Source organism: Nothoprocta perdicaria, unplaced genomic scaffold, assembly GCF_003342845.1.
Source record: "Nothoprocta perdicaria isolate Ctin4 unplaced genomic scaffold, notPer1 scaffold_391, whole genome shotgun sequence".
Taxonomy (NCBI): domain Eukaryota; kingdom Metazoa; phylum Chordata; class Aves; order Tinamiformes; family Tinamidae; genus Nothoprocta; species Nothoprocta perdicaria.
This window is the reverse complement of record NW_020455634.1, coordinates 156,613-170,692: the sequence shown is the minus strand read 5'-3', so window position 1 is coordinate 170,692 and position 14,080 is coordinate 156,613. Positions and strand designations below refer to the sequence as shown.

General features: G+C 40.4%; 1 protein-coding gene across 1 annotated transcript in view; it reads right to left on the bottom strand.

Annotated features, from left to right (window-relative positions):
• The window catches only part of URB1 (URB1 ribosome biogenesis 1 homolog (S. cerevisiae)), a 49,571-nt gene that overhangs the window by 33,808 nt on the left and 1,683 nt on the right, over positions 1-14,080 (bottom strand). The window contains exons 2-13 of the mRNA XM_026044949.1: positions 14,022-14,076; positions 13,477-13,616; positions 11,969-12,120; positions 10,734-10,866; positions 8,403-8,499; positions 6,921-7,006; positions 5,232-5,357; positions 3,667-3,797; positions 2,715-2,910; positions 1,462-1,599; positions 899-1,072; positions 154-307 (exon numbers count right to left, since the gene is read on the bottom strand). Coding sequence (XP_025900734.1) covers positions 154-307; positions 899-1,072; positions 1,462-1,599; positions 2,715-2,910; positions 3,667-3,797; positions 5,232-5,357; positions 6,921-7,006; positions 8,403-8,499; positions 10,734-10,866; positions 11,969-12,120; positions 13,477-13,616; positions 14,022-14,076 — 1,582 coding nt within the window. The remainder of the gene's footprint in view (positions 1-153; positions 308-898; positions 1,073-1,461; positions 1,600-2,714; positions 2,911-3,666; positions 3,798-5,231; positions 5,358-6,920; positions 7,007-8,402; positions 8,500-10,733; positions 10,867-11,968; positions 12,121-13,476; positions 13,617-14,021; positions 14,077-14,080) is intronic.

Below are 14,080 nucleotides of genomic sequence, written 5' to 3'. Positions count from 1 at the left end.
ACTGGCCACAATTAAACTGCCCCAGGAACTGAACAATGCAAAGATGAATAGGAAATGTTTGCAGTGACCCCTGGGCTCTGCCTTCTATGGGACAATTTCATGACATCCATTCACACAYGGACGAGAAGGAATGACCCAACCTGTTTTGCCTACCATGTGGATCTGCAACTTCCACAACTTCTGCTACCTCAGTCTTTGCAGTGGAGGTGGCGCTTTCCTTCTTCTCCTCTTGTTCATCATGATGTTCCCTCTCCTGCTTCAGAAGGGACTGCCAGACAGCCACTACATTGTTCATGTCTGGTAAAAGCTAGAAGCAAAAGGAGTACATCACAAGCTACTCTGATGCAACAAACCCATGACAGGTTTTGGTGCTCTTCAGAAAGTTGGCGATTGAGCTTGTAAGCTATCTGAAAAAGATCTGAAATCAAGTACTTTGATCTGTGGAACATAATACTGGAAAGGAGATTTTACTGACCAAGTTACCTGCTAAATGTTTAAATTTTTTTCTCCATTTTCATGATATATTTTCAACCCAATTTTCAGCTTGTCTAGTAGCTTATGAACTCTGCTAACTACAGTTATTTAAACTAGGAGGCGTTTTCCTCCTGAAGCTGCGCTTGGAATGTAATAGTTACATTTGCAGCACAGTACCTGCCAAGATTACACACTTATCTCACAACAAAATGTCACTAGCATTGCCATTGACCAGCTTTATTGGAAAACGTGGTCTACTGCCATAACAGTGGCAGTACATGTCTTATAAGTCCCTCACCCATCAAAATGTGTTTTATCTCCTGGTTCCCCAACTGCAACCACCTGTGCAGAAAGTGCAGCACAGGAACAGTTACTTGCCACATAAGGACTCATTCCACACCCTGCCTTTCTTGTTACTTCATACCTTGCTGATGGCTTCTCTGTAGAGCTGTATGAATTCCTGCATCATTGCCAGTGTGTAGATTTCTGATTTTTGCCAAATCTCTTCATTCAGACAGTACTCAATATTCTTCAAGGCTCTTCTCAGAATCATTGATATAAGGGATAGGATGCTGTGTTTCACTACTTTGCTGGGTAGCTAAGAGAAAGAAGTCACATTAACAATGCTTCAGTACTTCTTATGCTTTACATATGATCCATATTCTGAATATTCTACAAAATGTACAAATAAGTTATTTACTTTCTAAAGCTTGGCTTGCAGGAAAGAATCTGTAGGTTTCTGATTTCCATTCCAAACTGCTTGTGAGTACTAGCAAAACTGGGGTTTTTGAATGGCTCTTGGAAGCATTATCAAAGATTTAATTCATGTTTCAGTGCTTCCCCCTACCAGCTTTACACTGGGACAGCCAATATAAAACATAGGCAATTAAACAATCTAAGTAATTTACTGGATGATTGGACACTTAAATCATGCAGTATTAACGAGGACAAAAAAAAATCCAGTGAAATATTGTAAACTGCTCTTACATTTAGTCCTTGGGTAAACATTATTTTATTGCACACTGCAGGGACAGTTGTTACCATCACCATAGAAAGCAGCTTCGGAAGAGGAATAAATTCTGTAGTCTTAAAAGAATGGGAAATCTCTGGTTGAGCCTCATAGATCTGAAACAAAAATAACAGCTCAATCAAAACTGACATAACTCTGCAGATAACAGCTTATTCTGAGAAGCAATTTAYAAAAGAGCTTCTATTTCTCTTAAAGTAGCAGCAACAGTACCRAATGCCAGTTTTTATGCAGCAGTGCTACAGAGCCTCCCCCAAATTCCTAATTCAATTTTCTAGCTGAGCCTCTATGGTGCTTCATTTTGAAAAGCAGGTGATCAACAGGTTTCCCACTGCTTCTTATGCCAACTCCTTCGTTCTTGTGYTAGCTAAATGTTGATACAGTCTCCTGTTCCGAGAGCAGCTTTTTACCAAATGACCTTCCCTGTGTCTCCACGTTTTTAGCAGTCGTGACTCTGAGCCACGCCTCATTTTTGTAAGCACTGACAGAAAATAGGATGCCATTTCCTCCCTCCTCTCCCCCTCTACTTATTATCTTCAACATTTAAGAGCATTCTGCTGCTTCTTTCCCAACATATCTACAGCCATTGGTATTGCTATTTTAGAAGCATTAAGTGTTTAACTGTTTAACTCAACACTTATACCTCAATCATCTAATTTCTCCACTGCTGGACTGATTTGTTTTTAAGACCATTATTTATTTGAAATGGTGGGCCTGTCTGCCTTTTAGTAATTTCAATAAACTCTCTAAAACAGCACCATGCATGTACAACTGAGAACACAATGTATCTTCAGACACTGAAGCAGCTGATTAACTGCTTAGTTCCCCTGCAACCAAGGAACTCCTGTTACTTGTCACTAGCCAGACCTGCACTAAGATAGGAACACAAAGACAGTTTACGTTTAACATGGCGACCCCACTACCTGACTGGACCCATGTACTGGACAGCACACAAAARTATAAGTTTTACACAGCACATTGTAATTATTCTTCGTAAACAACTGCAATTAAAGACAGGCTTCCGTGTCTACTACCAAGTTCCTTTGCTTAGCAGCTATTCTCGAGGCCAGGAATGTTTGATTTACCATCACATCTATTAGGATTTTGTGCAATTCTGCACTAATGTTTAACTAAAATCACTTCAGTTCTGGTGTGGGGAGAAAGAACATCAGAATTTCTGTGGAACAGAGCTGTGCACCATTCATACTCTTACCTTTTTTAGTAACCTGATATTGTCCATCCAAGCTGATTTCAGTCTAGGAACAAAGGAATACTGCGTGTCCTTAAAGTACCTGTTCAGTAAATCTGGGCATAGTTTTAAAATATTCACCACAAGCTCAGCAACCTTCTCATCTTCCGTTGCAGTTTTTAAACCAAGCAGAAAGCGCAGAAGCACCACATTTCCTCCTCTGCAGAAGATAAGAAACACACTTTCAAACCTCTGCTTTGGTACTTTACATGTGATGTTAACCCTACAACCCCAAATAGATATTGCAATGCAAAAGCTTAAGTTTCCCATGTAAATCCAAGACCTCTCACACCACTTAYGCCATCATTTCTTGAGTTTATGCTGAGGAAAGTAATAACTCAATTTTGCTGCAGGTTTTCCCTRCATGGCAAACAATAATTACAAGGGAACGTTACCACAATGTTCAAAAAATACTCTAAAACAAGCTTCACAAAACTGAGAACAGAGTATTACAACTTCTTACCAAACTGGAAAGTATTATCTGTGGTCTTTCAGTCTCATTTTTTAAGGGTTGGTCTGTATGTCCCTAAACAAAGKGAGAACACTGCCAATGCCAGAACAGTATCAGCTACCATTCTGCTCCAAGCAAGAATCATAGAATGCCGAAGGTTGGAAGGGACCTCAGAGGTCATCGAGTCCAACCCCTCTGCTCATGCAGGGTCAGAAACCTTCTGCTCTAGCACCACTCAGTACTAGCAGCTGCTGCTACAAGCTGATGTCCTACACTTCATCAGCTGGACAACAAAGATCACTTTCGAGAATTCCTCCACAGCATTAGAAGGGTTAAAATTTCACCTATCAATCATAATCTGAGTGCACACCCATTATAACTGGTTAGCCAAAGGAAACTAGAGGATTACTAGAAAGGTTTCTTTTGTTTCTAGCACAAACCTAGCACAGCTGACTGGAGACTTACCTGCCAGAAGTTCCAAGACTTGAATCATAGAAATTTATACCATGTTTCAGAGAGCAGCAGAGGTCCATTAAGAAGTTATGAACAAGTTCTCGTACCATAACCTTTCCCACCTCTTCAGAATCTTCAGTTACCTACAAAATCCCACAGGAATCAGAAAGACATACAATCTTCAACATCACAAAAGAAAATCTTGCATCAATTTCACTTTTCACTAAATTTTACAAAACTACTTCTGTACAGAAACGCTAGAAGATAGAGTAGCTTTTGTTCAGATTAACACACATCTCAGTTTCTTTATTAAGCACAGCAAATACTACACTACCTTCTGTTTCAAAAAAAGCAACTCCCACCCCAATTCAGGTATGAATATACTATCAACAAGGCATTACTGATCTAGGGCTTTTTGGTAAAAACCCAGCAAGCTCAAGACAGAGAAAAGTGAAGCTGGAGAACAGTAGTGATGCATCATTTACACAAATTGAGGCAAGGCCATCCTGGGGCCTCAGAGAACAGCATCAAAAAMCACATCTGAAACACACAGCACCAACAATGGATAGCTAACAATGCAGTGAATAGGCCAGCACTTCCTCAAAAGGGTATGGRGCATGAATGTCATCACAGTCATGATACACAAAATGGAAGAAGGGACAAAAATCTCTATCAAGCAAAGACAGAGGAAGAAAAAATTAAATTGAGGTTATGTTCACCTTCTACATTCATCACAGTTTAAGACTCCTATGAATGAAAAGTCCTTGACAAGTTTTGTTGGGAAAATATGAACAATATAGCCCACAAGGACCACATGAAATTACAAGAATTTAAAATTGTACCCAATTGAAATGTATATGGAAGTAMAGGAAGACTTTCCACTGCCTTGTATCAGGCTTACAAGCATGCAGATGTTGACACCATCAAGACAGCAAAAAAAAGGATTACAGGACTAAAAGAGAACAGAACAAAACAAAAGCAATGTACAGATGAAGAGTAGGTGCCAGAATGTCTTTAGCACAAACAGTGCAGGAGTAACACACTTCAGCAATGACCTCCTGCTCGCTGCTTCATAGATGACCTTGGGAATGCCATTTCATGGACCAACAGAATCAAGAACAATCCTCAGAAATGCTGAAAACCTCTCTGACTGTGCAAATGCCAGCCATCATCTTGGGAATTTAGCTCTCATAGCAAATCACTCTAGAGGAGAGAAGAGAGCCTCAATGGGAAGAACACTGCTCCCATTATATTCTTCTACAGAAAGACAAATGTGTCCAGACAGTAGATTATGGCACTCCTAGCAAGACCCTCATCTCTCTTTAACAGATCAGCACTACAGTTCAACCAGTCAGGGAGGTGAAACAACTCCTATCTTGAAAGAAGCAGCAGAAAATCAGGGATTCTTTTTAAGTAATCTTTACAAGACCATTCTTCTTGAGATCCCCAATTTCTCTAGCCTCAAATGAGCTGTTTCAAAACCTATGGGTTGCAGAAAAAAAACAACAACAACAACAAAAAAAAAAAAGAAAAAACAGAAAAAGGACTTGGAATTATGAAGAAACAAGTTACCAGACCTTGAAGCCTTCGGTGCTGACATCAGTAATGCCGTTCCAACGGTAAAGAGAAGCTAAGTGATTCAACACTTCTGCAGTAAAAAACCGCACCTTCTGAGTCTTCGTGATATTTTTATTTTGAACCACCTGAAAACAATGAGACAAAAACCACATGGAGGGCCGCTTCAAGGACGGCATTCTAATTATTGCAGGTCATCACAAAACAGAAAGGGTAAATCAGCACCACACTTAGCTCTTCTTGTACACACAGCTCCCTCTTCTCACTACAGCAGACTGACGTTTCTACCTGTCTTTTCATCAAGCCTTACAGACACACTCCCTCTTGACCTAGTTGCAGCCATGTGACCCTGAACCAATTTCTGCAAACACGGCATGCGCTGAACAACACAGACTCCCAACTTAGAGCTGGGGGCGCAGAGCATGTTTAACCTAACAGAACCACAGAAATTTCAGACAGGTATCCTGGAACCTGCTGGTAGAGAGGGTGAAACTTGCTAAATATGAAGTTTGARTGAAGGGGAAACATGATCCAACAGAGCTGATAAAGCTGATAACCAAATGAACCATCAAACAGGTGGAACCGGTGTTTCTGCGACATCTAGAAACTCTAAAACAGACATGGAAAGCCCACAGGACAAAAACTCCTCACAACTCCAATGATATATCTTTTTTTTTTTTTTTTTAGAAAAATTAGTTTGGTTTAGCAGAATGTGAACATATGAAGTGCTCTTTAATTTGCAGGTCAAAAGAATTTGAAAGAGTTACAAATGAAATCTTTAGAATATATGTTTCATAAAATCTAATTTTTAAGACTCATGATCAAAAACGACTAGTCTCAACACAAAAACTAGTATAACCTGGAAAACAGCATGAACACAGMACTAACACTGAAAAAGCAAGTACTGAAAAGCAAAGCAAATCTACCAGCGTCCTTTCTCCTTTCTGTCCTCACTTTTAYGAACTCCTGTCTTCCATTTTTAACATAAAACTTCCTCTTTCTTTCACCCCATTAAGAAATATCTTTGCGTTTATCTCCTTCAACAGAAGACTGACAGTCCTAACCATACACAGTCTGAAGAGGACCACAGGACGTGGACACCAAGGAAGCCTTGATAAAACTGGTCAGAGAACAGTACTGCACACCCTTCAACTGCAAGTACTCCAGGAAACCCCCTTCAAGCAAGAGTGCCCATACTAAAAGTACACAAAATTCTCTTGCTTGTGGGTAGTAACCAACTGCACGTTTCACTGCCTAACTACTCTGGGAGCTCTCGGGTTCAACACAGAGCACGTACGCCAGAGGATCTCAGCGTACCCCAGACTTTTTGTCGCAGAAGAAGCCTCAGTCTTTTCGACCTTCAGGCTCAGAACTGATGCAGTCACAACCCATGACACAACAGGAACGTGTTGGGCACTGCACATTAGAACAAACTGAAATTAGCATCCAAGTACAAGCTATGCAATGATTTAAGAGAGGGCATTAGAAAAACATTACAGCCTCAGTTCTGAAACAGAAACAACCTTTCAACCACAAACAAATGCATAACATCAGTAATGGAAACACTGACAAACTTCAGCAGCTCCACAGTGCCAATATCTTTAAAAGCTGTATATTTTATGAGAAACTACAGCAAAGCTGTTTCTAGCAGTAAGGAAAACAGACAAAGCCATTTCAAAGGCATTCTGTACCTTTGTTTTCAGCGTGGAAAGTAGAAGATTGACAGTAGATATTTTGTCTTCCTTTATTCCAGAACGAAGAATATCTGGAATGAAATCTAAGAACACATTTCAAATGTTATGTGAAGATGTGAAAGCCATTTTCACACTAAAATGCTTTAGGGAATTCATACCTACTTCTCTTCAATGTCATACTATTTACCTGGCTGTTATATTTAAAGACAAACCAAAAGGCTGCAATCAGAGTTCAGAAGGATAAGSTGTCTGCAACTACCATGACAAACAAGTGATGCTGCCAAACCTACTCTCACTGTAACTACCTAATTTGCCAACTAAGACATTAACACTTACTAAAAYGGAAGCAATTTCAGGCTCCAATCTGCTAAACTTGAAGCAAATGACCACTCCTCCTYGAAGGGCACACAATTGTTTCATGACACAGTTTTTGAATGTTTTGGAGGTCTTAACCCCATCTAYATGCAGTGCCTTGTGGCACACCTGTACGTCCCAGAACTGGAGCACTTCAGCTTGTCTAGGTCAGGATAATGTAAAGCACTGTGCTGACAGGGCCCAGGTGTACACGGTCATTCCCTGTTCTCAAAGAACTGAACTGTTGCCAGCAATTAAAGGAAGTCAGCAGCTCCCAGAGCAGCATAAACAACAGAAGTCAACAATTGCCTATTCTCACTACCTCATCATGGAAGAAATTAATTGCTGCCAGCAAGCAGAGCTTTAAGTACTTCTGGATCCTTTATGTATTCTTCAGTGGCCTCAGCAAGGGGTCAAAATGCACAAGCTGAGAAACATCACCAGTAGATTTCAAATCAATGAAGTCACAGAAGTCTGGCATTAACTTCAGCAAATAAAGAATCAAATATACATAAGACCTGACTTTCTAGATCCTCTTCTTTGTCAGCTTGACTCCATTTYCTAGGGGCACATGGGTAAAACATACTATTGGCACAGCACTCCCATGAAACWCCTCCACAAAAGATGCAAAAAGCCATTCCATTGGTTTTTGACTCATGCATCCTTCCCCTCCACCACCCCCAAAAAAAAAAAGCCTAAGGGAATAAAGAGGGCTGGTCAGTCCTTCTGCRTGAGGACAGAAAAGAAACTAAGTGTGCAGGCTCTAATCCTTTTAATTTTCAAAGCAACATGTCCACTATTACTGTATGATGAGCAAGCTTGGAGACCACAAAGCTTCTTCTGCTTATTGATTTTGTGGCTTCAGAGTTATATTATATTTAAGATGTTTTGGATCTATATCGCTAAGGGTTTTCTATTTTTTCTTTTTGCAATGCTTTTGTAGAGAAGAAATGTTATTCTTTAGCAGAAAATGCAAACACTGAATGCTTTAAGTCTAAAGCTTTGTTGAAACATGCTCATTAGTGCTATTTACCTTCTTCCCATTTTAAATTAGCTTTTATCTTTAAAAGATTCTGCCTTAAGAAAATATATATATATATACACATAAATAAAATTGTAAAGTACCTTTTAATTCCAGTACTTGAATCAAGACTGCATTGTCACCAGTGATTAAAAAGGAGAGAGCAAACTGGATGTAGGCCATGCGGACATCAGGTCTTCCCTGAAGAGGACATAGGAGGCATTGGTAGTACAAAACAAGATCGTACACAACAAAGTTAATACTGCAGCAATTACTACCTTTATAAACAGATATATTAAACATCTTCCTCAGGCACAGGACATAGAATCACATAGAGYCGCTTTTTTCCCTCCAAACGTGCAACACATCTGCACTATATTCCTTTGAAAAGCTTCTTAGAATAATTAGATCATAGTTTATTAATCTTAACATAAAACAGGAATGCATTTTAGTCCATTCATTTCTCAAGAGCTGAGCTAGGCTATAAATTCATAAGAAGAAAATGKTAGCACCAGTTTCATTCCAAACCCTTTTATACAACCACGAAGCTTCTTAACTTCTACACTGTTTAGCAGAGCATCCCAGACACTCACTGCCACCTTCGGGTTGCAGTGCATCACACCTCCCTTAAGCTCTCTCTGCTTATGAAGCTACCCACAGCACGCAACTCAGAATGCCCTTTTTTGAAGGGTTGTTTTTAGGCTACAATATGAAACTACAAATTCAGGCACGCTGTAGCAAATGAAGCCTTTGCTTGGAAGAAGAAGTTCCATCTCCATACCAAGAGGAACTTCTTTCCTGTGAGAGTGACAGAGCCCTGGCACAGGCTGCCCAGGGAGGYTGTGGAGTCTCCTTCTCTGGAGATCTTCCAAACCCGCCTGGATGCCACTCTGTGCCCCGTGCTCTGGGTGTCCCTGCTGGAGCAGGGGGTTGGACTAGGTCATCTCTAGAGGTCCCTTCCAACCTCAACCCTTCTGTGATTCTGAGTGCAACAAACAAACAAGATTATAAAACTTGGTATTTATTGTGGAAAAATAAGCTGTATGTAAAAAACATCCCAAAATACTACGGGCAGGGCTAAAATACGGCAAAAGTGACTTGCTAAAGGGTTGAAAGAAGAGATAAAGGAATTAGATTTTGCTGTAAGTTTGGACTTGACTTTTTGCATTAAAAAAAAAAAAAAAATCAGTTCTATTTGTGGCATAGTCGTTCTAGTGAAAGCTGGGCCAAAATATTTAATCGGTATTTGAAACTCTTTATTTTGCACCTAAAACTTACCTGCATATCTAATAAGTAGGTAGTCAAAAGACTCTATATCCTAGCCCTTAAACTTAAGGRGTAGTGCCAAAGATTGCATCTGCAGCAAGGTCAAAATAACACAACATTTGACATTCCCGAAATTTTTAGATATATAGATTATATCTATGTATTTATATAGATATAAATATATATTTTTATATATATAAATATATATTTATATAATATATAAATATATTTGCGTTCATAAAACATATATATTTCTATGATTATTTATATACATTAATAATAATATTTTCCAGGGAGATAGTGAGGAGGGGGAGAGAGGGCAAATAGAAGACCAAAACAAAACCTTTCTCCCTATAACTACCTCTAACAAACTCATATGTCACTACAGTTGGAACAAGCCCAACACGTATACATTTATTCTGCAAGCATCTTCAAGCAACTCAATATATTAAATCTGTGTTTTTATACAGCAAGAAGCTTAATGGACTCTGACTAAAGATAACAAACAATGTGTCAGCACTGAAAATGAAAGTGAACTTAATATACACTTATATTTAGAAKCAAATATAAATATTCTTCCTAGGCATTTGCTTAGGTCATCCCGATTATTCTTAGCAAATAGGAAGAAAATAACAATAAAGGTAATTTTGGAAAAAAAAGGAGCAACTTTTTTTTTTATTAACATATCTTCCTTGAGAAGTTCTACCAAGAGAAAGTTTTAAACTCTCTGAATATATTTTCAAAAGCAGTAATTCAGAGTGTACGAATAATAAGCAAAAACCTCTCTCCATTGAAATACCTGCAGAACCTTCACTTATTTCAGTGTGACTGAACTGCAAACTGTGCATGGGAATGAAGACTGAATCCTTCACATAATTACTAAATAGATTTTAGAAATTTACCCAATTTTAGAAATTCACCATCACCTTCACTCAGTTGGAGACATAAAAAGGATTGCCAAGTAGCCCATGGAAACCTTATTATTTGTATTTCTCCACAGCTAATTAGAAACAGACGTTRTGATTTGATGTTCACACAGCAGGTRAAAATAGAGTTATTCTGAGCAGCTCTGCAAAACGCAGTTGTCCTGAGGAACTCTGCAACCTGACAGGATAAGAAAGAGCTGTAGAGAACTTCACAGCACACCTGTAGACACCCACTTAACCTACCTTCTTATCTCGTTTTTTCACCAAGCCAGGAAGACACTTGTTATTGAAATCAAAATGGCTATACACATCCCTTGCTGAATCTGGTCCCTGGGCCACCATTGCTGACAACAGGGTAAGGCACACTCGGCTCATCCTAAAATGAAAAGTAGAGGAAAACATGTAGTTTACTTCCAGAACGAAAGTTGTGGAAACAACCCTTGCAAGAAATTAAAGCATGAAATCCAACTCCACCCCATAAAAGAAATTTTCCTATTCCACCTTCGTTATCYGTCCCTGCCTTTAGGGTTCTCAAGCAGTTCTCTGAGTTGACACCAACATAAGAAGTTAGCAGAGCAATTAGACAGGTTCCCCTGGTTGCACAAAGTTCTGGCTGMCGCTGATGAGAGCTTCAATTGAACATGCAACCAGCAACAAATAATTTTAATACAGATACAGCACAATATAGATTTAGGCCAAATACACGTTATTTCATTGTTCACAAGAGACTTTAGTCTTATTTATAATCAACCTAGTTTTTAAAGAGATATTCCATGGTGTGAAGCCCCAGTCCTCAAAACACTTAACACAACTAAATTAGCTCTGCTGCCATAAGCAGATCCATAGGAGACACATCTGAAACTTAAGGACATGAATAGTGTAGGCCATATAAAGATTGCACTGTTTTTTGGCTTAGTTGATTTTTTTTTTTATTTGAAGTATGCAGCACAGAAACCATGTCTTTGTCATTGAACTAAATCTTAAAATCCATACTCTGCTTTGAATCTAGCTCTATACTCACTTCTCACTCACTAACCTCTATGAGAATTTGTCTGAAAAACTTAGTGGCAGGCAAGAGAGGAAAGGGGAATGTTTAGGCAATGCTAGGAACAACTGGGAGTGGGGAAGACAAAGAAGGAAAAAGGGAACACATATTCTTCCTCCAAATTAAACCACAGTGAGAGGCTGGATATTGATTTTATTTATAGAACAGGAAAGTGCCAAAACGAAGAACTCTCAAATCAAGAAGAGTTTGTCATTTCGTGCAACAGAAATGCGACAGGTCCAAAAGGTACAAGCCTGCAGACCTCCCTTATCTGAACAGCTGCTACCCACTAAGAAGCCATCCCATTTTGGAACCTGTGCATCATGTTTCACTCGCTGAGAATTCTGTAAGAAAGTAGTATAACTGAAGCAGAGATCCTACACAAATCTCCCACCATAATAAAATTCTCTGCAACAGTGCAGGGAAGGCTTACCTGTGATTCTCAGAATATAAAGCAGCATAGACCAGTCTCATGTAGGTATGAATCAACTTCTTGACTATGTTCATGCCCACAACGGAAAAATGGGAGAGGTCACTTGCTGTCCTCAGTAAGATGGCTTCCAAAGCTTGAAAGATTAACAGCATCTGTACAATTTAGAAATATACCTCATTTTATTTAATTAGCACCAAACATCAGATATATCAGAACAAATAATAACAAGCTTCCTTAAAAAAAAAAAAAAAAACACTAATAGAGGAGGAAACTTTCCAAATCTGAAGATGAAGTGAACCAAGTCAACCTCTGAACTGTCTCCCAAATTCATGCTTCCTCTTCTACAGGGTTAGTTCTAGTTTCTACGACGCTAGAATATTATATGGAAGATCAGAGACCTACAAAAGGGCAGCTGGCTCCTCTTTCTTTTCAGTCACCCAGCTAATGAAATTGAGTGGTAGGGAGGGTCAGCAACCTCTGTTGGAAGCCCAGGTCTCTGTGCTAACTGAAGATATCTAAAATCCTGGACAAATAAGCCAAATAAAAGAATCCTACTCCTAAGTGACTGGAGATCTACTACATATGCATGATTTACCTACATATGTACAACAGCCCTTCCTGGGGATGCAGAAGCTGAGTTTAATGCAAGTCTTAACACAGGCTGATGGATCCTAAAGGGACTTTTCAGGCTGTAGGCCAAGGCCTAGGCCTATCAAGCCAGTGCTGTAAACCAGAACTGTTAGCAAGTGCACCATGAAACATGCTAGGRAGAGAGTATCTGAGCCAAGTATGTGGTTCCAGTCTCGCACTGGTTCTACCCAAACCCAGAACCCAAACAGCGCTGGGACACTATTTGTTACAAGTATTACCTTTTTCAGTAAATAAATCTTACAGAAAGTATTTATTTGAACATGACTCAAGTTGTTATTACAAAGACAAAAATGGTAACGTAATGCAAAGACTGACAAGTGGAGATTAAGGAAGACACTATCAAATGTTATGCTATGTAAACAAACTTAATTTAATAACACTGCTACAAAATACTGTTTTTGAGAATAATTCTTCAATTTACTCATCATATTTTGAGGAAGAAGAAATTCTGACCTCCTCAGATCAGAGAAAAAATGCCAACTTTACCAGTGCCTTCCTAGAAATACTGAGGTTTATCTAAAAACAACTATTTTGTTAGACTAATTTTTGATTTGTGTAACTGTATTTCTGCTTATTTTTATAAGCACCTTTCGTTAGCATTTAAAGTGCCTTAACAGCCTGATTTTAGCAGGTCTACTTGCCATACACCTCACCACAGTCGCATCCTTGCATCTGAAAGGACGCTTCCCACTTAGCCAAAAGCTTCTGCCATTTCAGCCTGCAGTAAAAAAGCCACGCTGAACCTCAGAAYTATTTACGACACAGAGTTTATTTCAGCGTCCGTTTCGCAGTCAGCACACACTGTGGCAGTGATCAGAGCACCATACCCACCCTTACCTACTCCGGTGAATACTTACATCCTGCTCGGGCTTCCTTTCTCCATCCAGAAGCTTGAAGATTTCCGCACACTCCACCGAAATCTTGATGTACCCCTCCACGACATCATACACGTGAGCGGAGGGCAACGTCTTAGCTATAGAGACGAAGGTCTGCAGCCCTGCAACAAGACCAGCTGGCCTGAAGAACGCTTTCTATACGATATGCTACGCCAGGGGCCGCGCGTTAACGGCCGCTAACGGCCGCTAACGGCCACGCGCGAACGGCCGCACCACGGCTAACGGCCGCGACACGTGCGCCAACAGCCACGCGCTAACGGCCGCGCGCTAACGGCCGCTAACGGCCACGCGCGAAGGGCTGCACCACGCGCTAACGGCCGCAACACGTGCGCCAACAGCCACGCGCTAACGGCCGCGCCGCGCGTGCTAACGGCCGCGCCGCGCGTGCTAACCGGCCACGCGCTAACGGCCGCGCCGCGCGCTAACGGCCGCGACACGTGCGCCAACAGCCACGCGCTAACGGCCGCGCCGCGCGTGCTAACGGCCACGCGCTAACGGCCGCTCACCCTGCAGGGCGGCCGCGGGCTCCCGCAGCAGGGCCTTGAAGCGGGCGCCGCTGAACTCC